The sequence below is a fragment of the Chionomys nivalis genome, chromosome 19, assembly GCF_950005125.1.
Source record: "Chionomys nivalis chromosome 19, mChiNiv1.1, whole genome shotgun sequence".
Taxonomy (NCBI): Eukaryota; Metazoa; Chordata; class Mammalia; order Rodentia; family Cricetidae; genus Chionomys; species Chionomys nivalis.
This window is the reverse complement of record NC_080104.1, coordinates 58,496,098-58,521,847: the sequence shown is the minus strand read 5'-3', so window position 1 is coordinate 58,521,847 and position 25,750 is coordinate 58,496,098. Positions and strand designations below refer to the sequence as shown.

Here is a 25,750-nt window from a genome sequence, read left to right as displayed (position 1 = left end):
GAGTTCAAGGCCAGCCTGGTCTACAAGAGCTAGTTCCAGGACAGGCTCCAAAACCACAGAGAAACCTTGTCTTGAAAAACAAAACGAAACAAAAAACCCCCCAAAAGAATAGTATTTTAAAAGTTCCTGAAAAGTGGGCTGTAATGAATGGAGGTATAATTCAGCTACAGAGTACACCCTTGTCATTCTCTTGACCCCGGGTTCAAGCTTCAGCACCTCCCACCCAAATGCAAAGTAGGCCATAGTTTTAAATAACATGTAGTTACAAAGCATTTTTTGTGTTTGTTTTGTAGATAGGGTCTCCTATCCCAGGCTGGCATTGAACTCACTGTGTAGCCCAGGACGGCCTGGGATTTTTCATCTTTCTGTTTCTACTTGCATCACATCCTGACAAAGAAAAAAAGGGGTGAGATGGAAATAAGAGGTTCCAGTTGGTAGCTGCTAGACCTGGGGTGGTAACTTCGGAGGGTAAGGTATTGGCTGTGGGAGATAGTCACGTTAGACTCACGAACCCGAAGAAAGCGGTAGTGTTTCTTATTTTTATATTTATTATAGTTTTTTATTTAAGTATTTATTTGTGTGTACACATAAACCCGCCATGGGGCGCAAGTGGAGGTCAGAGGCCAATCTGAAGGGTCGGATTTCTCCAGTCACCACACAGGGGAAGCCTGAGGATGGAACTCTGGTCGCCAGGCTTGGCAGCAGGCGACTTTACTTGCTGAGCCATCCTCCAAGCCCTACTGTTTACTTTGTAAGGCTTTAGATTTTGGAGACTAAGTCTCCCGGGGTAGCCATGCCTGGCCTGTAACTTTCGATCACCGACCTCTCTCAGAGAAGGTGCGTTAGGCCCGCCCTCCCGGTTCGCACCTCCTCCCTTCCCGCCCGCGCCCACCCCTCCTTCCGCGGCGCACGCGCACTGCCCGCCTTCCCAGCTCAGAGGCGGGCTCGCGTTCCCATCGACTCGGCTCCCTGGGCGATTGCTTCTGTCTGTTGTTTAGTTATGGTGCGGGCCAGGACACGGGAAGGCGGCTGGACCCCGGGCTGGAGTTCGGCTGGTTGCTGAAGGCTGCCCCAGTGCCGAGCGGGCTATGGGCGAGCCCGACCCTTTGGGCTCGGGGCAGCTCGCGGCCGGCCGGAGCTGGTGCTTGCGGCGACTGGGGATGGACCGCGAGTGGTTGCAGCTGGAGGCTGCGAGTGAGGTGAGGGCGAGCGGCCCGGCGGCGGGGGGGAGGGGAGGGGGCGGGCGCTGCGGGAGCGGGGAGGCTGAGGAACGGCGCCCCGCCGCGGGGATCCGGCTTGCGAGGAGGCACCGAGGTGGCAGCCGGGATCGAGCCGCCTTAGGGACTGGCGGGACCGCGCCGCGGGGCCAGGCGAGGCCGTGGCTTGAGAGGCCCGGGCTGGTAGGTGGCTGCGCGGGAGCGAGCCCGTGCCAGAGCTGCCGTAACGGACACAGGACCCTCCAGTGAGCCGAAAGTAGGCACGGTCCCCGTTAGGGTCTCTCGGAGCCTTGCCGTGACTCAACTCAGGGAAACTGAGGCTGAGGCGTCCCCACTGACCCCGACAATGGCGAACCTGCCCGGATGGTTGCGGAGGGCGTGTACTCTCTGGAATTGATTTTGAGTGTGCTCGCGAGTTTTTAAGGGTGACTTGCCTAAAATCCTCCAACATGAATCTAAAAATAAAGTCTTTTACCTCCGAGGAGAATTAGCGCGTTGGGGTGGACCACGGTTGCACCCTCGAAGTGGGTCAGGGACAGTCAGCAATTCTCTCCAGAACCTGCTTACAGTGTTTGATAATGCAGGCTTGTAGGGCTGGTGCTGGGGATTGAACCTCAGACTTGGAAGGCAAGCACTCTGCCAGCTGAACAGTGTCTTTAGCTCCATTAATGCAAAACTAAAACACAAAAAGGGGAGGCACGGTTATGAACGGAAGGGAGGTGCGAGATTTGGTACCCGAAAAACTAAGCGTGGGCCGCATCCTTGTGGTCAGCTCTGGAAGGAGAACTGGGTCGGGTCAGGTCCGAGCTTGTCATTCAGAGCCCTTTGGGCTTTGGAAAGTGTGCAGTACTGAGTGTTGGTCGTCCTGTGTGCTGGCTGAGGTCTTATGTCAACTTGACACACACTAGAGTTGTGTGAAGAAGGGAGTCTTAATTGAGAAAATGCCTCCGTAAGAACCGGCTGGTCTTTTAGTGATTGGAGGGGAGGCCCCAGCCCACTGTGGGTGGTGCCATGCCTGGGCTGGTGGTCCTGGGTTCTATAAGAAAGCAGGCTGAGCAAGCCACGAGGAGCAAGTCAGTAATCAGCTCCCCTCCATGGCCTCTGCATCAGCTCCTGCCTCCAGGTGCCTGCCCTGTTTGAGTTCCTGTCCTGACCTCCTTCCTTTCCTCCCCAAGTTGCTTTCTTTCTCTCTCTTTTTTTTTTTTTTTTTTAAAGATTTATTTATTTATACAGTGTCCTGCCTGTAGGGCACCAGATCTCATTATAGGTGATTGTGAGCCACCATGTGGTTGCTGGGAATTGAACTCAGGACCTCAGGAAGAGCAGTCAGTGCTCTTAACCGCTGAGCCATCTCTCCAGCTCCCTCCCAAGTTGCTTTCTGTTTGTGATGTGTCATCGCGGCAATAGTAATCCCAGCTGAGACATCATGTAAGCTAAACTCATTGTCTTGGCAGTTTTATTTTTTTGTTGTTGTTTTTGAGAAGCTGTATGTTCGCAAATGTAGTTTCTGCCCTTGGAGCTTATGGTTTGAACCAGGAAAAGAGGATTTATACAGTGAAGGAGTCCGTGAACATGTGGGTTGGCCAAGGTGCAGCTTGTTTAACATTCTAGAGCAGGCCCGGCTTTAAATTAGCAGGCATTAGATAGCCACTTATTTTTAATTTAAGGTCCTTTTCGTCTACAGAGCTGTCCTCGAGATGTTCGGTACTGTTCCGTAGATTTGTGTGGAATCACCTCGAAGGGGAGAGGGACCCCAACAAACCAAGAGAATGCTGAAGGTGGTGTCAGGAGTGACCCCTGGAGTGACCCCTGTGGGGGTGGTCACTGTGTGTAAGAGAAGCCTGCCTGGTGATGCCAAAGTCAGGTTGTAGGCAGCATTTGGAGCGTGGCCTGCTGAGTGTAGGGTTTGCACAGAGGTCAGGTTGAGTGAGGTCTTCCGTAATGGTTCTCAGGTGAATAGCACACGTGGGTTTGCACAAGATCTCAGGAGGTGTGCTGGCGGCCAAGAGCTGAGGTGGGTTAGTTCCCTCAGTTTCAGTTTTGGCAGATAAAATTATAAAACACGGCGGGCTCCTCATATTGTGTGGAAGGGAGTCCTTTGGTAGGTTATCTGTCTGAATGGGCGTCTTTAAACTTTGTAAGCTAGTCTAGAGATGTGGGTGTGAGCACAGAAGAGCAGAGGTTTATTGCAGGCGAGCTACTTCAGTCCTGCAAAGAAAAGCTGTGTCTTTTGCTTGCTTGTGTTCTTCTCTTGTATTTGGTTTTCATGAATCTGTGGGTTGGAAAACGGGAAGGAATGGTTAGAGTACTTACTGATTTCAGAAACAGCTGTTGTCTGAGGTTTCTGTCCCACCTAGTCCTGCGGTCGTTCAGTTCCAAAGAAATACACAGAGGTCTACATTAATTATAAACTTGTCAACAGACAAGTATTATGGGTTAAAATAAGTTATGAGTCAATAAGAAGACCAGCCAGTGCTCTTAACCTCTGAGCCGTCTCTCCAGACCCTATTTTATGTCTTGGCCGAAGTTTCAGCATCAACTGCCATATCAGGTTTGTGGAAACTAACGCTAGAGGAACATGGTGTGTGTCTGTCTGACGACAGATCAGAGTTACGTCTTAGAAGGCAGCGTGCTAGGCTGAACTAATAGATGAAGATGACCGGAGCAGTGTCAGGTCCTGACCTGCCGTTGAATCCACAGTTGCCAGCTAGTCGGGTAGAGAAAGAAACAGCATGGTAATCTTGCAGGAGGGGAGGATGGAGAATGGAGTCATTTCATTTCTCAGGCCTAGGATGCCTTGGCAGTGTGCTGGAGCGCTGTGAAGGCCAGTGCCACCCATCAGCAGCCATGCCTAGAACTGGGGAAACCATACATGACTTGACTTTATAGAGGAACTTAAATTTCTTTTTCTAAATAACATCTGTAATACTAAACCAGCAGTTCTCTCATAGATGGGTTGAGATGACAAACTCAGACTGTGGGAGTTCAGGACAATGTCTGGGACTAGAGGGCCAGGAACAGTGACTCGGGTACTTCACTATGTGAAGAAGGAGATGGGAGATTCCCTGATGAACCTAGGGCAGAACCAGGGCCGACTGGAAGAATTGCAGAGACAAGGATGCCAAGTTGGACATTTAAAAGTTCTTGTGTATTTAATGGCAGTGCTGAGATGAATTGATGGGGATGTGAGGGAAGAAACTGTAGGTAGCAGCTTGCCGTGCAGTCCCGAAGAAACACAGAGGCTTTTACTAACTATAAACTGTTTGGCCTGTTAGCTCACGATTATTCTTAGCTAGCTCTGACAACTTAAATTAACTCATAATTCTTTTTTTTTTTTTAATTATAAGCTGATTGGCCCATTAGCTCTAGCCTCTCACTGGCTCTCACATCTTGATTAACCCATTTTTTCTGATCTATGTTAGCCATGTGGCTCAGTACCTTTTTTCTTTTTCTTTTATTTAAAATATTTATTTATTTATTATGTATACAATATTCTGTCTGCGTGTATGCCTGAAGACCAGAAGAGGGCACCAGACCTCATTACAGATGGTTGTGAGCCACCATGTGGTTGCTGGGAATTGAACTCAGGACCTTTGGAAGAGCAGGCAATGCTCTTAACCTCTGAGCCATCTCTCCAGCCCCTCAGTACCCTTTTTCAATGGGGCAGATCACATCCTGCTGCTTCAGTGATCTGGGCCGGAGTGGGAAAAATCAACTTCCTCCTTCCCAGAATTCTCCTGTTCTCATTACATCATTTCTACTTCCTGTCTCCTTTTTCCGCCTATAGTTTCTGCCTGGCCAATCAGCGTTTATTTAAAACATGATTGACAGATTACAGACAATTCTCCATACCACTTCCCCTCTTTTTTAAAAAAAAAAAAAAAAAAGAAAATATCCATAGTTCATTTTTTGGGAATGTGTGCATAGTATTCCAGGCTACTTCCAGCTGGTTGGGGGCGCTGATAATCTTATGGGGACCTAAAGAAAATTTAGAGTTATGATCAAGTCCTGACTGAAGTATCCTGTGAGTCTTGATCATCTCAGGCAGCAGTCTTGAACCTGTTCTGGATGAAGAACTCAGATATCTGGGCCATCTATTCCTGATGGAGATTTCTCAGGTGGTCTTCCTTGATCAAATTGGATTTTTCTTAACTCTGAATAAATCCACAGCCTCTCATTTTCTGTGGAAACAAAAGCAAAATCTCTTCTCCAAAGTAACATACCTTTTGACTTCAACTGTGAAGTCAAGGTATTTTCAAAATACCTATCTTGGATTAATTCTGCAGCATTTATAAGCAAATATCTTTCAGCAGCTGTTGCTCCTTCCTCAGCATTTAAACAATTCAAAGAGAGCATAATAACATACAGTATCAAGATTCTCTGTATATTTTCCATCTTTATGTGGCTTTATTTTAACCTGTTTCTTTTATTTTTACTTTTAACTTTTGGCTTTTTGAGACAGGTTCTCTGTATGTCTTTGTCCTGGAATTCTCTCTGTAAACCAGACTATCCTTGAACTCACAGAGATCCATCTGCCTCTGCCTCCCAGACTACTTTCTCTCTCTCTTTTTTTTTTGGCTGAGAACTTTAACCTTTAGCCTGTATATATTTTTAACACTTTGTAAACCATTTAGAGGTTATTTTCTCTTTGAATCTCTCTTTATTGTATATTTCTCTTTTTCTAACCACATGGGTCTTTAATTTACTAAGGAATATGGAGAAGTTTTTTGTCACAACTCTATGGCCTTTTAAGGTCCTTGCCAGGAAGCAAGCTGCAACAGTGTATCCATTGGGACTGCCTGCTTGAAAGAGTCAGAGTTTTCCCTGGCAGGACGGCCCAGAAAGCCAGCATTTTAAAACAGCAGCTTTTTTCCTGCTACCGCTTAAAACCAAAATGTTTTACTCTAGTCTTTACAAGCTTTCTCAGGCTTTCTGTGGATGCAGTTATCCATGTGGGTGTCATTCTGTAACATGAGTGCTCCTGCTTGGTACCCCCAACTGTTTAGCCCCAAAGAAAATCACACAGAGGTCTCCATAAATTATAAGCTGATTGACCTCATTAGTTCTAGCCTGTCACTGGCTAACTCTCACATCTTTTTTTATTTTTTATTTTTTTTATTTTTTTTTATTTTCGAGACAGGGTTTCTCCGTAGCTTTTTGGTTCCTGTCCTGGAACTAACTGGAACTAGACCAGGCTGGCCTTGAACTCAAAGAGATCCGCCTGCCTCTGCCTCCCGACTGCTGGGATTAAAGGCGTGCGCCACCACCGCCCGGCTTAACTCTCACATCTTGATTAACTCATTTTTCTGATTTAAGTTAGCCATGTGGCTCAGTACCTTTTTCAGTGGTTGCAGATCACATCCTGCTGCTTTGGTGGTCTGGGCAGGAGTGTAACTCATAATTCTTGTCTGTGTTTAGCCACGTGGCTCGGTACCTTTTCTCAGTGAGGCATTCTCATCTTGCTTCCTCTGCGTCTAGCTGGTTACTGCCTCATTGCCTTCCCACTTCCCAGAATTCTTTTTTTTTTTTTTAAATATTTATTTACTTATTTATTATGTATACAATATTCTGTCTGTGTGTATGTCTGCAGGCCAGAAGAGGGCACCAGACCTCATTACAGATGGCTGTGAGCCACCATGTGGTTGCTGGGAATTGAACTCAGGACCTTTGGAAGGGCAGGCAATGCTCTTAACCACTGAGCCATCTCTCCAGCCCCTTCCCAGAATTCTTCTAGTCTGGTTGCCCTGCCTATATTTCCTGCTTGGCTACTGGCGGCCAATCAGTGTTTTATTAAACCATTACAAGTGACAAATCTTTACAGTGTACAAAAGCGTAGTCCCACATCAAGAAATCCTTGTCTTACTGGTTCAGGGTTGTGCTAGCCTGAGAGTTCATAGTAACTCTTTTTTATTTTTTATTATGGTATGATTGTTTTGACTACATGTATGTCTGTGCAGCACATATGTGTCTGGTGCCTGGTTGCGGGGGCAGGTGGTAATATACCGGAAGAGGGTATCAGATCTCCTGCAACTGGGGTTATGGATGGTTTTGAGCCTCCATGCCGCTGTTGGGAAAACAAGCCTGGGTCTTCCAGAAGAGCAGCCAGTGCTCTCAGCTATTCTCTTAGCACAGCTTCTTGCATTTTCCTCTGTGGTGGCTCCCTGTGGCAGCTGAGGAGGGGGCACAGCAGCAGATGAACCGGTCAGGACCCGCGTGTGCTGCTGGTTGGTAAGATTGCAAAGAACCTCCCTTCTAGCGGAGTGACCGACTGTGTCTTACATTACCCCTGTCTTTCAGGTGACGATAGGACGAGGATTTGGCGTTACCTACCAGCTGATATCCAAGGTCTGCCCCCTGATGATCTCTCGGAACCACTGTGTTTTGAAACAGAATCCCGAGGGACAGTGGACAATTATGGACAACGAGGTACAGGAGCTTACGTGAGCCTAATGATTCATATTGAGTTTTATGGATTTTGTTTGATTGGTTTTTCGAGACAGGGTTTCTCTGTGTAGCCATGAGTGTCCCGGAACTCACTCTGTAGACCAGGCTGACCTCAAACTCACAGAGATCCACCTGCCTCTACCTCCCTAGTGCTGGGGTTAAAGGTGTGTGTCACCACTGCCTGGCTTGAGTTTTACTCCCATGTGCTTTGTGTGTGTGTTTGAACGTGAGTGCAGGAGCCAGCAGAGGCTAGCCAGGTCCCCGTGGCCCTGGAGTTACAGGCTGCTGGGAGCCACTCAGTGTGGGTGCTGGGAACTGAACAAGGTATGTGATGCTCTTGACCCTGAGCCTTCTCTTCAGCCCTCTGAGCTATTTCAGTTTTTTCTTTTCTTTCCTTATTTTGGATTTTCGAGACAGGGGTTTCTCTTTGTGGCTTTGAATGTTCTAGAACTTGCTCTGTAGACCAAGCTGGCCTTGAATTCATGGAGATCCGCCTGCCTCTGCATCCCCAGTGCTGGGTTTAAACGTGGCACATATCTGTAATCCCAGAGTTCCTTTTCTTAACCCCTGATAGTTGTCCTCATAAAATATTAAAAACTAGCCATGCCCACCTGTTCTCTTTCTAAGGCGCAGCACTTTTTTGTGCTGCAGGAAGTTAGACTGCGCAAGGTGATGGATACCCTGAGTGAGTACTACCTCAAAGGGAGTGTCTTGGAGTGCAGCTGTGGCTCCTCTTCCAGACGGTAGACCATAGTTCTGCAGAAACAGGCCCCTTGAAAGGGACCCAGGTTCAATTCCCAGTACTCACATGGCAGCTCATAACTATTTGTAACTCAAGTTCCAGGGGATCTGACATCCTCACACAGGCTCATAAAAATAAGTAAAGCAAGGAAAAAAACCTTGCTTAACTGTTGGTATTCTCAGAAACATTTGACTTTGAATAATGTGTTTTCCTGCTCTAAATATATCTTTAGATTTATTTTATTATTGTATTACTTACATGTATGTGTGTCTGTGTGTATTGTATGCACATTTGTGCACAGGTGCTTGAGGCCAGAAGAGAGGTTTGGGTTCTCCAGAGCTGGAGTTGGCAGGCAATGGTGAGGTGCCCCATGTGGGTGCTGGGAATTGCGTTAGGGTTCTCTGGAAAAGGCACAAGCACTCTGAACTGCTCAGCTGTCCCTTCAACTAACTCCCTTTAAACAAACTATAAATTGATCAGCCTAGCAGGAAGTGTACAGAGCCCAGCAACTAGGAAGCAGTTGATCAGTCTAGCAGGAAGTAGAGCCCAGCAGTTAGGAAGCACCTCAAGTGCAAACATGCAAACTCCTGGAACATGGAAACAGACCATGGAATAGGGGACTTCCTTTTTAAGGCGGGGGTGTTGTTATGTAATGCAGGCTAGCCTTAAGCACATCTGCTCCTTGGTGATTTCTCCTTTGTGCCATAGACTCTGGCATCTCAAGTCCTAGGAACATGCTTTTTGTGGCTGAGTCTCACTACTTGGAGTGATAACCCTTCAGGCCGGCTAGGATCACGATAACCAGAGTGGCCTTGGCTTCTGTTTGCCGCTCTGGCCCTCATCTGGCACACTTGGGTCTTGGTCTCTGTGTACAGGTACTCTGTCCTTGTGTGCCTGGGCAAAGCCAGAGGGAATCAGATTCTCTCGAACTTGAGCTATGGGCAGTTGTGAACCTCCTTATAGGTGCTGGGTATTGAACCTGGGTCCTCAGCCAGAACAGCCAGTGCTCTTAACCCCTGAGCCATCTCTCCAGCTCTGGCATACTTTTTAAGAATTCTGCCAGGTGGTGGTAGCATACACCTTTAATCCCAGCACTGGGGAGGCAGAAGCAGAGGCAGGTGGATCTCTGAGTTTGAGGCCAGCCAGGTCTACAGAGCTCTAATTACAGAATTGCTAGGCTGTTACACAAAGAAACTGTCTTGAAATGCCAGAAGGGAAAAGGAGAAAAAAAAATTCTGATGTAGGTAAAGCACTTGCCACACAAGCAGGTAGACTTGAACTTGGCTCCCCAGGACCCGTGTAAAGCCATAGGACCTATCCAGTGTCTATGATCCCTGTGTTCCTACAGCATGTTGGCAGGCAGAGATGGGGATCCCAGAACAGCAGCTATGAAACCCTTCTCACATCAGAGGGGTGGGGGACTGAAAATATTTGATGCACATGTTTAATCCCAGCACTTGGGAGGCAGAGGCAGGTGGATCTCTGTGGGTTTGAGGCCAGTCTGATCTACAAGAGCTAGTTCCAGGACAGGCTCGATAGCTACAATAAAATCCTGTCTCAAAAAACAAAACAAGGGGGCTGGAGAGATGGCTCAGTGGTTAAGAGCATTTCCTGCTCTTCCAAAGGTTCTGAGTTCAATTCCCAGCAACCACATGGTGGTTCACAACCATCTGTAAGGAGGTCTGGTGCCCTCTTCTGGCTTGCAGACATACACACAGACAGAACATTGTATACATAATAAATAAATTAATTAATTAAAAAAAAAACAAAAGACCCAACAACAACAACAAAATTAATGGTAGTATGATAAAGTTAAGGATTTCCATTCTTCAAAATATATCATTAAGGAAAAGACAAGCCTGGAGTGGAAGTGTTTGCTGTGCACGTCATGTGAAGTATGCTCGTGTACGTACAGAGCTGCTAGTCAGCTTTTCAAAAGACAGGTGCATCCCAGAAAGAGTGGAACACGAGAAGTTGTTGGAACTCAAGTGATTAGAGAAATGCAAATCAGAACCACAAGGGAATACTCTGGCAAAGATAAGGAACAAGTACAGCTGTCTTTTCTTTTAGAGGGAAGGTGGCTTGACACAAGGACTTTGAAAATACATAACTCGTTCAATTGAACATCTGATCTGTGCAGCTCAGGGCACAATTGCTGTCTCTAGGAGACATTTGTAATGTCCACCCACAGTAGAATGTACGAAGGATGAGTTCCACAGGGAACACTACTGTATTGAGCATGGGGACGTCTTTACAAACTTACTGAGTGAGAAGGCGCCACGGCAAGTTGCCGGACATACCGATATAGGCCTGTAGTCCCGGAACTAGGAAGGTAGAGCAGATCCCATGCCGACCTGGGCTATGTAGCCAGACTGTCTCAAAGAAACGAAGCAGGGACTAGGGAGATTGCCAGGCAGGCGTGAGGACCCGACTTCAAATCCCCATGTGAAAAGCTGTGTGTGGCGGTGGGTGTCTGTAACCAAGGGCTGGGGAGAAGAGGAGTTCCTCGAGCTCACTGCCCGGGCCGCCTGATTGCTGAGTTCAGTTCCCAGCACCCACCTCAGCTCTTCACAGCCACCTGTAAGTCCAGCCGTAGGGGTCCTCTGACCTTTCTGGGCACTTGCCACTCAAATGCACACACATAATTTAAAACAATAAATCTTTTTTTAAAAAATGAGGGGTAAACAGGTGTGGTGGTGCATACTTTTAATTCTATCATTGAAGAGGCAGAAACAGGCAGATTTCTGAATTGCAGCCCAGCCTGGTCTACAAAGCAAGTTTCAGGCCAGCCAGAACTACACAGTGAGACCATAAACAAAATAACAAGAAGGTCTGTTTGCTACACTGTAACACACATAGACAGCTGCTGCTGGTGTTACTGGGGCCAGGTCCCACCTACAGTTTGACTCCCCCAGTACAAAGTATTGGTTTTGTATACTGGAAAGTGCTGTGCTTGTTCAGTGTGTGGAGGGCCCACATACAGAACATGGGTGACTCCTGACTTGTGGTTTGCATTCTTTCCGCTCTTGAATCATTGCCTGGAGTTTAGGTCAATAGGAGTGATTGAGTTTCAGTGTTCTTTAGTGCCTTGCGTGTTTTGAGTAAGGTGATTCTTGCCCCTTACACAGGCGGTTCTCTGCGGAGGCATGAATGTGAAATATAGGCAGGAAGCCAAAGCACCGCACGCACAGGGCTCTTTCCAGGGATGGTGGTTTATGAACCTTTCGCTTCCATTTGTTCTCCAGGGTTTTCCTTCTGAAAAAGCAGAAGGTTTCGTAGCAGCAAGAGAGAAATTCCATTAAGAGGAGGAAAAGCATGAGCTTATTTTGTTTTCCTTTCATTTCCCCTAGAGTCTGAATGGTGTTTGGCTGAACAGGGAGCGGCTGACGCCATTACAGGTTTATTGCATCCAAAAGGGAGACCACATCCAGCTTGGAGTGCCGCTGGACAATAAGGGGAGCGCAGAGTATGAATACGAAGTCATTGAAGAAGACTGGGGGACGCTGTCTCCCTGCCTCGCCCCAAAGAATGCCCAGACAGGGGGGAAAAATGAAGACTTGAGAACTAAAAGGAAATTCAGTTTGGATGGATTAGAGAGTCCTGCGGCTGAAGGCCCCTCAGCTCTCAAATGCAGAGCACCTGCAGTCTCTTGTAAAACTGTTGAGCCAGTGACCGCAGGCGGAAAAGGTGAAGCGGCAAGTCAGCCCTTGGGATATTTGTGTCCTAAGTTGCCTTCTCTTGGGGCAAGTGACAAGACCACTGGGACTCACGCAGGCCCTACTCTCTCAAAGGTCATCGAACTTTATCCGAAGAAGCAGAAGGCCTCCAGCCCGTCAGCATCTCAGAGCAGCTTAGAGCTGTTTAAGGTGACCATGTCCAGGATTCTGAGGCTGAAAACACAGATGCATGAGAAACAGATAGCCGTCCTGAATGTGAAGAGGCAGACCCGAAAGGGGAGCTCCAAGAAGATTGTCAGGATGGAGAAGGAACTGCAAGACTTACAGGCTCAGCTGTGTGCAGAGCAGGCTCAGCAGCAAGCAAGAGTGGAGCAGCTGGAGAAGACTTTCCAGGAAGAGGAGCATCACCTCCAGGTACAGAGCCAGCAGGCTGGAGCATGGATAATAGAAACCCAGAGACAGAAATTGGGGCTCAACTCAAAAACCAGAAAAGCAAAGCAGCCAAGCCACTAGGAAGTCTTAACCTCTACCATGGCTGGGCGACCGCAGGCTAAGCAACCAGAGCCTCTCCTCCCATTTTGTATTTCCTCTAGGACTGGGATTAAAGGTGTGAGCCACCACCACCTGGATCTCTTTCTACATTGATCTTGTGTAGCCCAGGGTGGCTTTGAACTCACAGAGATCCATCTGACTCTGTCTCCCAAACCCTGGGATTTAAGGTGTGTGTCACCATTGTCTGACCTCTAGTGGCTTTAGCTTTGCCTCTGGTCTTCAGGCCAGACTTATTTATTAAAATATAAATAATATACCACTATAGCAGGCAGAGGTACCTTCAGCTGGGCAGGCATTTTGTGAACTTCTGGCTAGAGTTGTCTTTGAAGTAGACATCAGATGCTAAGCCTTGAAGACAGAATGGGAGCAGAAAACCAAGATGAAGTTTTAGAAAGGGGGCTGGAGAGATGGTTCAGTGGTTAAGAGCACTGGCTGCTCTTCCAGAGGTCCTGAGTTCAATTCCCAGCAACCACATGGTGGCTCACAACCATCTGTCATGAGATCTGGCGCCCTCCTCTGGCTTGTGGGCATATATGGAGGCAGAATGTTGTATACATAATAAATAAGTAAATCTTTTTAAAAAAAGTTTTGGAAAGATTAAGATTTCAGCACACTGATGAGATCAGGAGCCAGTCAGGGTACCAAGATGAGCAAGGTAACACAAAAGCCAGCTGGGATATAGCTGATTTCTGATCGAAAACTGAGGGGTTTCAGGTCCAAAATAAATTTAGGGAGAAACTGAATAGAGATGAGGGCACCACAGAACTGTGATTTCCCTAGGACTCCTTTGCTCTCTGTGTAGACAAAACAAGTGCAGATCAGCTCCTGTACTGTCCTGTACGTGACAACTTGTTGTCTGTGAGGTCAGCTCTAGTCACGGGGGTGGGCGGTTTTGTTTCTCCATGGACAGGCACACAACTGGCTGGATGATGAGCCACCACCCTTTATTAGAAGATAAGTGTCTGAGTGGTACAGGGGTGGCCCCAAGTATGGTCTCATCTCCAAACCGTTTACTCAGATGACAGGCTTGCGCATAAAGCTTCTGGCTGGAGCTGATCCTGTTCCTGCTTAAAATGTCAGTTCCCATATGGCAGGTCCCTTGTTGTTCCCACCCCCGCTGTCCAGGTGATGGTGAATGTCAAGTATTCCCTGTGGTTGGCTTGGAACCAAGAAGGACCGTCACAACTTCAGTGAAAGGTGTTTTTATCTTGCTTGAGCCTCGCAGGGCAAGGAACAGCCTGTAGTAGTGTTGGCTCGTTTCTGAAGAATTTATAGCTTTCTTTCTGATCTCTGCTGTCTCCTTGAGCTGGTAGGATTAGCAAAAGCCGCGGATTACGCGGGTGCCTTCAGGACATGCGTGGCGGGTGGGCATTCCTTCTTCCCCTGTCCAGCCCAGACAGCTGTCAGTTCCAGAGGGTGGGAGTCTGCTGCTCAACGTGTCGCATCTTCACTGAGTGGAGTTCTCTGGGGGATAGCGCCTTCAGAAGCCATCGCGCCTGGGACTAGCATTCGTGGCCGTGCTGTGCACTAAAGATGCAGCTAAAAGTCTTTTCTCTGGGGCAGGAGGTTAAAGACAGAAGAGGCTAGGTTAGCAATTTCTTGAGGTCATGTTGGCATGACTTTGAGAAGCACATCCAGTTCTTTGGGTTAGCCGCATCTCCCTCTACCCTTGGTGTAGTCTGGCCTGCCCCCGCTCCAGAAGCTGTTGCCCCTGCTCCAGCTCCATGCTCGGTGTTTGGAGCACCTCATTGCCTGACACTGTCTTTGGGATCCTGCGTGGCATTAAAATGGTAAATGTTGTTTGTAATCACTGAGTTCTTTATCTTATTGTGACAAGATATGCTGCCCATAAACATTTTGGAAGAATAATTTTCAGGGTGATGCATTAAATCATGAATGATTCAAAATGCCCACCCTGTAGGTAATCCCTAAGGCAGCAAACTCTCAGAGGCTGTGCGGGAGAAGCCGCCACAGATGAGGGGCAGTTTGAATGGCTGGCGTAGGAAAGGTGACAGAGGCTCAGGCAAGGGCAGAAAGTGGCTTGTAGAGGGTGGTCACTGTGGAGAGGCAAACCGTGGAAACGCTGTGGGTGCTGGCCTGGGCGGGGGTTGTGTTTGTGGCTCATTTCTCAGTTTCAACCATTTGGGTATCATGGCATTAGATAATAGAAGCAGCTCAGTCTGTCACCCTGTTGTTTGCAGAGCCGCTCAGCTGGTGGCTTGCCACTGACAGTCCGAAGTATGCAGTGGTTGAGCAAGTAACACTGTTCAAATCCTTTGCTGACGACAACTTGCCTTAAAATGGGGGTTGTCCGCCTGCTCCCTGCCCCGTGCTGTTCCTCTTCACACCTGCTTGTTGCGGGATTTTGTTCCCTTTCCTGCTTGATTGCAGGGAGACCTTCCATTTTGTTTGTCTTTTCAGGGTTTGGAGAAGGAGCCAGGAGAAGAGCACATGAAGCAGCAGCTGGTCCAGGCTCTGCAGGAGGTAACCTACTCTCCCGCTTCCAGAGGCTGTGGTGGTTGGTGAGTGGGGAAAACAGCCAGGCATCACGTGGCCACTAGCTGCCCCTGTCTCTTAGCTCACTGCTCTGTGGTCTCCAGTCTGCAAACAGAGCAGGTGGCGGATGCTCACACCATCAGGCTGGAGATTTGCAGCCTCAGATACACACCAGATCTCAGCATGGAAACGTAGGTCTTCATCCAGCAGAAGCTGCCCTGGTGACGATGGTACCAACAGCCTGTAGAAATTCGGAAGCTCTCTGGAATAGTGAGGGCAACAGAGGGGGGAGATATTAGCTAAGGCTTGGGCCTTAGGGCCCCTGTGGGCCTTTGTACCTCACCGTCCCTGCACTGCGGCATCCAGAAACTATTCAAGAATGTTGCAGTCATTTTAAGTCAGTTTGAGAATATACAGTCAGACGTAAAAACATCCACTTAACAAAATAGGCATACTTACAGCATCAGGTAGCCTAAGACTGCTTCTAACTTATGTCGTTGAACCCTGTGACTACCTCTTATGTGCTCTTGTATGTCTTTAAAGCTTGCTTCAGCTGGACATAGTGGTACATACCCCAGCACTTGGGATGCAGAGGCAGGTAAATCTCTGTGAGTTCAAGGCCAGCCTGGTCTACGTAGCAAGACTCTTATCTCAAAAACAAACAACAACTAAAACCCTTGCTTTGTCTTTGAGCTTTGGTTATGGTCAGTAGTTTGGTACAAGTTTAGTTAAAAGGTTAATAAGTTGCTTAGCCCTTCTCGGGCACAGCAGCAGCTTTGCATACAAACTTGCTCAGGGGTCATCTTCGTATCTGCTCTTGTGGACCTGTGCCTCAGCATTGTGCTGCTAGCAGTCAGTGAGAAGAGGCTGCCTTGGTTTCCTTGTGGGGAGGGGCACAAATAGCTTTGGAAATAATTAGGCAAAAATTATATCTTTGGAATTTTATTTTTTGAGCTTATCTATTGTATAGGATGAATGGGCAGGCATTGTTCCCATTTGAGTATTTGTGTTTTTTGCTTAGTGTGTGAGGGTTTAAGCACTCACCTGTGGCGCTGGAAACGTGACCTGAGTTTGGTCGCCAGCACGCACATTAGAAATCTCTCAACCCCTTGTAACTCTAGCTCCAGAGACTGTAGGTCTCTTTTGGCCTCCCACGGTACCCTACATACGTGCCTTAAACTCATACAAACACACTAAATAAAATTAAAAACACATCTTTAGAAATAAATCAGCACATTTAAAAAAAAATGTGTGTGTACACTCGTGCCAGTGTGTGTGAAGGACGGCTTTCAGGAGCTGGTTCCTCCTCCTTGTGAGTTCCAGGAATCACGCTCAGCTCAGTTCTTCAGGCTTGCACTGAGCCGTCTCCCTGGCCCCCTGGAGAGGTTTTAACTAGAGCTTAGATGTCTGAAACCAGGTAGAGTCAGGTTTTGCCCCGCAGAAGGTTACAGAGCTCCCTGTGGCCCCAGCACCTCTTGCTCTAACACGGGAGAACACATGTGTCATGAGGTGCCTGGCCAGTCTGACAGGTGCTTGAGGGCCATGCTCCGCTCAGCTGGCGTGTTCTATCCTGTGAAGGTGCTCTCTTTTCCAGACTGGTGGGGGAACGTACACTCTCACAGGCTTTAAACCCTTTTCCGAATGTTTTTCAGGTTTGTTATTTTCTTCCTTTTTTTTTGGTTTTTCGAGACAGGGTTTCTCTGTGGCTTTGGAGCCTGTCCTGGAACTAGCTCTTGTAGACCAGGCTGGTCTCGAACTCCAGAGATCCGCCTGCCTCTGCCTCCCGAGTGCTGGGATTAAAGGCGTGCGCCACCACCGCCCGGCAGGTTTGTTATTTTCTTGCCAACTGTGGCGGTAGGGTCACTTGTTTTCCCATTTTAGAGGTGAGACAGTTCTGGAACATAGATGTATTAGTGGCTAAGATGAAGACCGTGGCTTTTAGGGAACCACACACTGACACGTTTGTTTGTTTCTTCAACTTCTTAAAAGAGACTTGTTTTGATTTTTTTTTTATCTGCATTTGTATGTGGAGGTATGGCATGTGAGTTCAGTGCCCTTTTAGACCATGGGCATCCAATCCCCTAAAGCTAGAGCTACGGGAGATTGTGAGCTGCCCGACATGGGGGCTGGGGACCAAACTTGGGCCCACATATTTAGCAGCATGCTGCTTTTAAGTAAATGCTAGCTGCTTCTTCAGCCCTGAGATTGTTTCTTGAAATTATCTGCAGAGAGACACCTCTGTTCTACCTCCTTTTAAAGAGTATTCAAGGTCAGAGTCTTAAGTATACACTGTACTTATGCATGAAGGGACTCAACTTTCTCTTCTCCCCTCTCCTTCCTTCCTCGTATCTTCCTGTGTCCTCTCATTTGCTCGCTCGGTGTCAAGCCTAGGCCTTTACGCACACAAGTATGTGCTCTATGACTGGGTCACATCCCAACCCGTAAATTACATTTCATAGCTGCAGAACCTGCTGGTATTTGGTGTAAGGAGTTAGTCACAGGTGTCGGCTGTTGGCACTGGGCATGCCAGACCTTAGCCAGGTTAGTTCAGAGGACTAACACACTTGTCCTCCCGCCCCATCCTGATCCATCCGTCCTGAAGGAAAGCAAGCTGTTTTTGAAGTTGTCATCACTGATCCCCAAAGCAAAGTCCCTGACAGAGGGAGGACGCACAGGTGTGTGGCTAACGAGAGGGTGTTTCCCCGCTCGTCCTGACGGCTTGCCTGCTGTTTCTGCAGCATCGGGCTCTAATGGAAGAGCTAAACCGCAGCAAGAAGGACTTTGAGAAGATCATTCAAGCCAAGAACAAAGAATTGGAGCAGACCAAGGTACTGGACAGACGAGGGCAGCTTAACATTGGCACATGCAGCTGGGCATCCCGAGGGCACAGTTGCCGTGGAAAATAAATTCCTTACCTGGGGAGAGGACCTGTGAAGTTCTCAGTCCATACTGCAGCACCTGCTTCCTTCTGTGTTCAGAAGCCCACGTGCCGGGAGGAGGCCTGCACCCTGTATCCTGCCCTCTGTGGGGCTCCCTTTCAGGATGTGTCTTCCCCCATCAAATCCATTGAACTCTTTTTTTTTTTTTAAGACTATTGTCTTCATGATGCTCTGGTTGTCCCAAAACTCGCTCTGTAGACCAGGCTGGCTTTGAACTCAGATCCTCCTGCCTCTGCCTCCTAAACGTGAGGATTAAAGGCATGCACCACCACTGCCCAGCAGAACTTTTAAATTATAAATTACAAGCAAATGCCTGCCAGGGCCAGACCATAATAAGAGTGCATGAAGAGCCTGAGGGTGAGAACTGGAGCAGCTGTGAGGCCATGCTGCTTCCTGACCCCTCCCAGAAGACGGTGCTTTCCACCCGGTCAGTCACAGCCAGGGCTTGTCAGAGCTCACTTCTGCATTGTAAGCAGAAATCCAGATGTTTAAGTGATGAAATAACCCAATTTTCAAATATTGTCAAGTTTTTTTAAGCTTGTGTAATCCTAAAATACATATTTATGAGTAGTCATTTGATGTTTCAATCTCTGTACAAGTTCAGATTTTGTGTGTGTTTTTAAATGACATAAAAGCCAAGCTAAGCAGACCTGTGGGCGGCCAGTCCACACATCAGTTTCTAGTCAGAAATGAGTGTGTGAGGCAGATTGTATCCTCCCCTACTCCAGGTTCAGAACCGGAGCTGAGGAAAAGAAGGAAGAGACTTTCTCCCTAACAGATTTTGTTCAGATCAGAATCTTTTTTTGGTGGTGGCGGTGGGTGCTAGGGTTGGACCAGGTGCTAGGCTTTCTGGGCGGCTCTGTCCTGAGCTGCAGCCTCTTTAAAGTGTGTTTTGTTTTTTTGTTTTTTTGTTTTATTTGTTTTTCGAGACGGTTTCTCTGTAGCTTTGGTTCCTTGGTTCCTGTCCTGGAACTAGCTCTTGTAGACCAAGCTGGCCTCGAACTCCCAGAGATCCGCCTGCCTCTGCCTCCCAAGTGCTGGTATTAAAGGCGTGCACCACCACCGCCCGGCTAAAGTGTGTTTTCTGAGACAGGACTTTCCTATGTATCCCAGGCTGGCCAGTAATCTACCTAGCAGGATTGTTGTCGCGCACCTCCCCTCTTGGCTCTCAGACCTGTTTATTTATTTATTTTTGGAGGCTGGCCTCATAGTGCAGGCTGTCCTCAAAAATGACCTTGAACTTATTTCAAACTATTTTTTTATTATTTCATATATACAAGTAATTTGCCTGCATGTCTTTGCACCACATGTGTGTGCACCTGAAGAGACCAGAAGAGGGTGCTGGATTCCCTGGAACTGGAGTTATAGACAGTTGTAAACTTACTTGTGGGTACTAAGAATCCAAACCCTGGTCCTCTGGAAGAGCCGCCAGTGCTGTTCACTATTGAGCCCTCTCTGCAGCCCCACCTCCGCACAATCTCTTGATCCTCCCATTTCCAATCCCACTTGCTGCACTTTCCTTTACCACATATTTTAAAACCCGGGGCTTAAAAGTCCTCCCAGCTGGCTCAGTGGTTAAGGACACTTGTTGCTTTCCGGAGGACTCAGTTTCCAATCCTAGTGAGGTGCTGGCCGGTGTGGAGTCGGGCAAGGACCATGGTTTTGGGTCACAGATGGTACCGGCTTGCAATGTCTTACATGGGACAGGAACAGGGCCAGCTCCTGCAGGCTTTGTCCTAGGCCACTGTCCTGTCCTCCAGTCTCCCTAGCCACCTAAGGGCTTCCCCCTTCCTGATGTCACGCTGCAGGTGAGTTTTCAGCGGGAATGGGGAGCTAGCGTTCTGTGGTAAGAGCTCTTGGTGACCCAGTCTCATTTTTGCCTGCTCACCCCTGAAGGCAGTCCCACTTGCTCCTGTCCTGTTCTGCATTCTGGTTTCCCTAGGTGACTGGGTAGCGTTGTGTCTTTGCAGGAAGAAAAGGAGAAGGTGCAAGCCCAGAAGGAGGAGGTTCTGAGCCACGTGAATGACGTGCTGGAGAACGAGCTCCAGTGCATCATCTGCTCCGAGTACTTCATCGAGGTGAGTGTGAGCAGTGTGTCGTCTCCGGGTTGCACCAGCCTTCCGGGCTGCTTCTGCTGGGGGAGTGGGGCTTGGAGAGAACTTGGTTCAGAAACCTGGAGCTGTTTGATTTCTCAGTGATGTTTGAAGGTAGCGACTTCTCATTACATCATGCAGTCTTCACCATGCTTTTGTTCCTCTTGGATCATCATTTTAACTGCAATGCAAGTCTGTCAGGGCCGCACAGTATTGGAGTAAAGCTGCCCACTGATGCTGTCCTTTCTTAACTCTGGATGGGCGCAGTGCTCAGTGTGGGCTTGTAGCGTGCCTTTTTGACGAGGAAGTGGATGCCATTATGTGTGGTTGCTATGGGTATTCAGGGGCCAGAGTGAACATGTTTCAGGGGTTTGAGGGTCCTTTTGAAAGTGGAGCCCCCCCTCCAAGTTGCCACTCACTGCTTTGTCACCAGCTCTTAGTTTTTATTCATTTCTAGCATTTGGGTTTTTTTTTTTAACTACTCTTTAAATTTGATCTTTATTAGGCTAGGTGGTGTGGTGCACGCTTTAATCATTAGAGGCAGAGGCAGGCGGATCTCAGTGAGTTCGAGGCCCCAGCCTGGTCTACAAAGCAAGTTCCAGGACAGTTAGAGCTGTTAGACAGAGAAACTCTGTCTTGAAAAACCAAAAAATAAAAGTTTAATCTTTATTATTATTTTATATGCATTGGTGTTTTTGCCTGCATGTATGTCGATATGAGGGTGTCAGAGCCTCTGGAACTGGAGTTACAGGCAGTTGTGAGCTGCTGTGTGGGTGCTGGGAAGTGAACTCAGGACCTCAAGGAGATCATCCAGTGCTATTGACTGCTGAGCCACCTCTCCAGCCCCAGTTTCTAGCATTTGTAACCAGTTCATTTTATCCTAAAAGTGTTAAGGTGATGCTGTCAAACAGCAGTCTTTTAGAGTTTGGAAAGGAAAGTACGTGTCTAGAGGGATTCCTGTTTGAGGCAAGCTCCAGGAGGTTGCGTGTGTTAGCCTTCTGAGGAATGTCTCAGGAGGATCAGTGTCTGACTACAGGCCATTGGTTTCTGCAGTTTCTAGTCTGATGGTTCCTTGCTGTGGAAATTCTCAGCATTGCTCAGGACTGTGGAAGCTAGCAGAAAACAGGACAGAGTAGAAATGGGTAGGGAGTGAACATCTTTTTGTTTTTTGAGACAGGGTTTCTCTGTGTAACACTCCTGGCTGTCCTGGAACTCGCTCTGTAGACTGTAGACTGGGCTGGCATTGAACTCACAGAGATCCGCCTGCCTCTGCCTCCCAAGTGCTGGGATTAAAGGCCTGCGCCACCACCACCTGGCACCCCAGAGCATCTTTGTAAGATGGGACTGGTAGACTTTCTTTTTGGAGATTTGTTCCTGGTCCAGCTGTGAGAAAGTAAGTAAGAGTGGCAAGTGTCATTTGTGTGTTCCCTTTCACGTTGTAGGCTGTCACCCTGAACTGCGCCCACAGTTTCTGCTCCTTCTGTATCAGTGAATGGATGAAGCGGAAAGCAGAGTGTCCCATTTGTCGAAAAGACATTGAGTCCCAAACCCACTCCCTGGTTCTGGACAATTGCATTAATAAGATGGTGGATAATCTGGGCTCAGAAGTGAAAGAGCGGCGAAGCTTCCTCCTCAGGGAACGGAAAGGTGAGTGAGTTTTGAGAACTGCTCCTCAACAGGGGACTTCATTACTTCTGAACTACATCAGGTGTTTTAGGGGAGAACTTGGGGAATGGAAATGGGAGCGTAAAGGGAGTTCAGAGCACCACAGTGGGAAGGTCTCAGTTAGGAATCGCCGCTGGAGTTTGAGCATCCCAGAGTCCTGCGTCTACCTGGTCCTTGGAGGGCAGTAAAGAAAGCTGTGACAGAAAACATCAGATGGTTTGCCATGCGGACACCAGATGGTGCTGTTGCTGAAGACAGCTTGGTTCTGCCACTTGAGTTGACACGTTATAAATAAGATGTGTGTAAGTCCGATTCAGGACTCGGAGAGTACCTGGGGAAACATACACAAGCCCTGCTTGTAAGAGCTGTGGCATACGCTAGGGGCGACTCAGCCATCCTTTCCTGGTGTGTGCAAGGCCCTGTTATCCATGTGCACATCTGTTCTGTCTCCTAGTCAGAGGACTTTGGATTGGGGAAGGGGATGTTCATTTACATCACTGGTTCTCAGCCTTCTTGTTGCTGTGACCCTGTAATACAGTTCCTCCTGTTATGGTGACCCCCAATGATAAAATTATTCTCAGTGCTACTTCGTAACTGCAATTTTGCTGCTGTTATGAATCATAATGTAAATACCTGTATTTTCCAATAGTCTTTTGGGGTTGTGACCCACATGTTGAGAACCACTGATTTAAGTGGCCTTGTCACACTTGGGGCTCATGTTAAAGCCTGCAGAGAGCCACTTCTCTTGGGGTGGTGCTGCAGAAGACTCAGAACCAACAAGGAGGCTACTGGGTAGGGTGTATTGATTATTGAGTGGAGATCTATTTTGCAGAGTCATATTTGCCTGTCATATTCCGTCACTACCTTCTGGGAATTGAAAATTAACCGGGAGCTGTTGCCCATAACCACCACCTGGCCATAGTGCGTGTGACTTGGTTGTACTCCTAAGTCCAGAGATGCTGGACAGCCTAAAAGGGCAAACGCTATTAACAAGAATTGGGTGTTCTGCTTGTAGTTTAGTTCTCTCCTAGTCCTACTGTAGGTATCAACTATTTCAGGTAAGGCCAGGAATCTGTGGCTGATTCATAGGCGGCCATGGTGTGAGACTGGGCAGGCAGTGTGGATGCTGAGCAGGAAGCATGGCCTAGCCAGTTGCTGTCCAGGAATGTTATGAAGGTTGGAGGGAAGGGTTTCTTGTTGCTTCCCTGATACCTGCTTGAGTACTTGGTGCCCAATGTAGAGTCCCCACACATTTTACCTCTGTCCTTGACGCTGGCAGAACCCCATTGCTTTTCATTTCCCCTTGCTCCATAGGAGCGCTCCATGGGCGCTGGGGTGGAGAGCCGTAGCCATCTCCTGTCTGCTGGAGGGACAGAAAGGCGGGCGCTGGCAGCTTCACACAAAGAACTGCGTAGAGGATCCTGTAAGGGAAGTGTTGTTTGGGTCAAGCTTCAGGGCTTCCTCGATGCTCATTTTCCAACCAGAAGACATGGCCCACAACAGCAAGACTTGCGGGGTCTGCTGGTGGTGAGAAGCTTGTGTCACCTCGCTTCCCTGTCTAAGAGGCGCAATGGCCTGGAGCCAGATGATCAGGATCAGGACCTTTGAGCTGGCGTGTGTCCTCTGTCAGGGTGGGAACCCATGAGAGTTTAGTTGCCCAGTGCACATCCGCGTTCTTATCAGGCCACTCCCAGCTGATGTTAGAAGGGCCCAAGTCCCAAGTTCTCTTCTACTGTGAGGTGCTTGTGTAGAGTGAACACCCCAGTTGCTCCCCCCATTCTCCGCAGAGGCTGACTGGACAGGCCTGGGCCTCTCTGGCCACGGTAGTAACTGCACAGGAAACAGCTCCATGATGCACATACCGCGGACAGTGCTTCTGGCAGCCAGTTCCACTGTCTGCAGTGTCCACAGCAAGTGCAGCTCTGGGGTTTTCTCTAGACAGACCAAAGAATCCGCGTCTTGAGTTAGGGAAAGATGTGCCAGAGCCACCAGCAGCTCTGCTGGGCCGCCATGTGGGGCTTAGAGAGAACTCTAAATTAAAATGTCAGCTTTCTTCGAATGTTTGGTGCCATTTGAAAGCTTGTTTAATCCTTAGTGCTTGGGAATTTTTTAAAAAGAATTTAGGATCTGGGTCTGAAGAGACGGTTGTCACAGGATAGCAAGGATCTGGGTCTGGAGGATGGTTGTCACAGGATAGCAAGGATCTGGGTCTGGAGAGACGGTTGTCTCAGGATAGCAGGGATCTGGGTCTGGAGAGACGGTTGTCACCGGATAGCAAGGCTCTGGCTCCAGAGACGGTTGTCACAGGATAGCAATGAGTGGTCATTACTGGAAGCAGTATTATTATCCCTGCTCGCCCTGTTTTCCTTCTCTCTTTTGTTCTTTTCCTCGTCATTAAAAGAGTTTCCTGTTTCCCTTTTCAGCCTGAATTGATCAGAGTGCAGTTTGAGGTGGTGAGACAGGCGGGAGGTGGCTGTTGGTAAAGTGCTTGCGAGCCTGGGGTCTACCTGAGTTTGATTCAGGAACTACTTAGAAAGCTGGGTCTGCTGGGCAGTAGTGGCGCATGCCTTTAGTCCCAGAACTCGGGAGAAAGAGGCAGGCGGATCTCTGTGAGTTCGAGGCCAGCTGGTCTACAAGAGCTAGTTCCAGGACAGGCTCCAAAGCTACAGAGAAACCTTGCCTTGAAGAAAATAAAAAGCTGGGTCTGGTGGCATCTAAAATCCCAGTGTTGGTAGTGGGGACAGGTGTGTTCTTGGGACTGGCTGGGCGCTTCCTTGATGCGCCTCAGGGCATAATAAGAGACTGTCTCAGAGAACCTGCGGTTGGCTGGCTCACAAGCACAGTGGAGCTCCCCTGCGTGCGTCCATACAGAGAAGTAACAGTGGCATCACAGGACTGCTGGAGAGAGGTGGCCAGCTCTGGGGTTAATTGGGCTGCATGAAGTAGTGACCAGTGGGTCCTAGTGCCTCTGACTTCTTCCTGAGTCTGTGGTCCTTGTGATTGCAGAAGCTGCCTTCTGCTGGGAGGTTTAAAGGTGCTCTCTGACTGTTGATCTCACTCTGTAGTGAGCTGTCTTTGTCTTGTCACTAGAAACCACGCTGTCTGTAACACCCAGGCTGAGAACAGCTTTCCCAAGCGCTGTCCATCACACCCAGGTGCACAGCTAGTTGTGTTTGAGAGAACCAGGCTGTGTTCAAGAAGAGGTCCTGGGCCGACCCCGAGTGCCTATGCACCTCACATTTAGATATATACCTTGTGTGGTATAGTGCTGGAGAGGAGTCTTGACTGTGAAGACTCGCTTGCTGTCCCGAGTGGGGTCCTCTTGCTTCTGGAGGCGGCTTGGGCAAGGCCATCAGTCCACAGCGCAGCTCCCCCCAGGACCAAGCTTCCAGCCTGGTTTACTTTCTCCCTTTATTCTGGTGGTTGCAGAGACAAAGCGAGGGTAGCAAAGGTGGAAGGGGACGTGGGGGGCGAAACACAGGCTCCTAATTCATGGCTCTGTCTTTCTCTCCAAAGCAAAGAGACTGTCATGAAGGTCATGCTCCAAGGACATGTGAGAGACTGTAGGGGCTGGCATCTTGAAGTGGTCTAGAGGATTCCCCTAGGCTGCTCTGGACCCCATCTGGGAAGCCGCGTGCTGCAGAGACTGAGTTAAGAAGCCTCTATTGCTGGCCTTCTGTTGTGCTGGCCCTCCTCACGCCACCGTGCCGCCCGGACTCCGCACTGAGTGCCTCACTACGCATTAAAGGAATTGAGTTCTGTTGTTTTTTTTAATGTTTGTTTTGATACCTCATGCCGCCCTGTGCCCTACTGACATCTCGGACAATTGGGTGTAACAGACGGCTGCCCTGAAGGCGGCTTGCATCTTGAGTCTGGTTTACCTTTGCGAAAACAAGATATCGTTTCTCAGAAATAAATTACAAAA

The 25,750-nt window shown here is 48.4% G+C and overlaps 1 protein-coding gene across 1 annotated transcript; it reads left to right on the top strand.

Annotated features, from left to right (window-relative positions):
• The first annotated feature begins 933 nt into the window (after positions 1-933).
• On the top strand, positions 934-25,750 carry Rnf8 (ring finger protein 8). Its single transcript, XM_057752002.1, has 8 exons — positions 934-1,199; positions 7,515-7,643; positions 11,754-12,494; positions 15,054-15,116; positions 17,867-17,956; positions 20,038-20,145; positions 21,603-21,807; positions 25,342-25,750. The coding sequence occupies exons 1-8, from the start codon at positions 1,089-1,091 to the stop codon at positions 25,356-25,358; spliced, it is 1,464 nt and encodes a 487-aa protein (XP_057607985.1). The 5' UTR covers positions 934-1,088; the 3' UTR covers positions 25,359-25,750.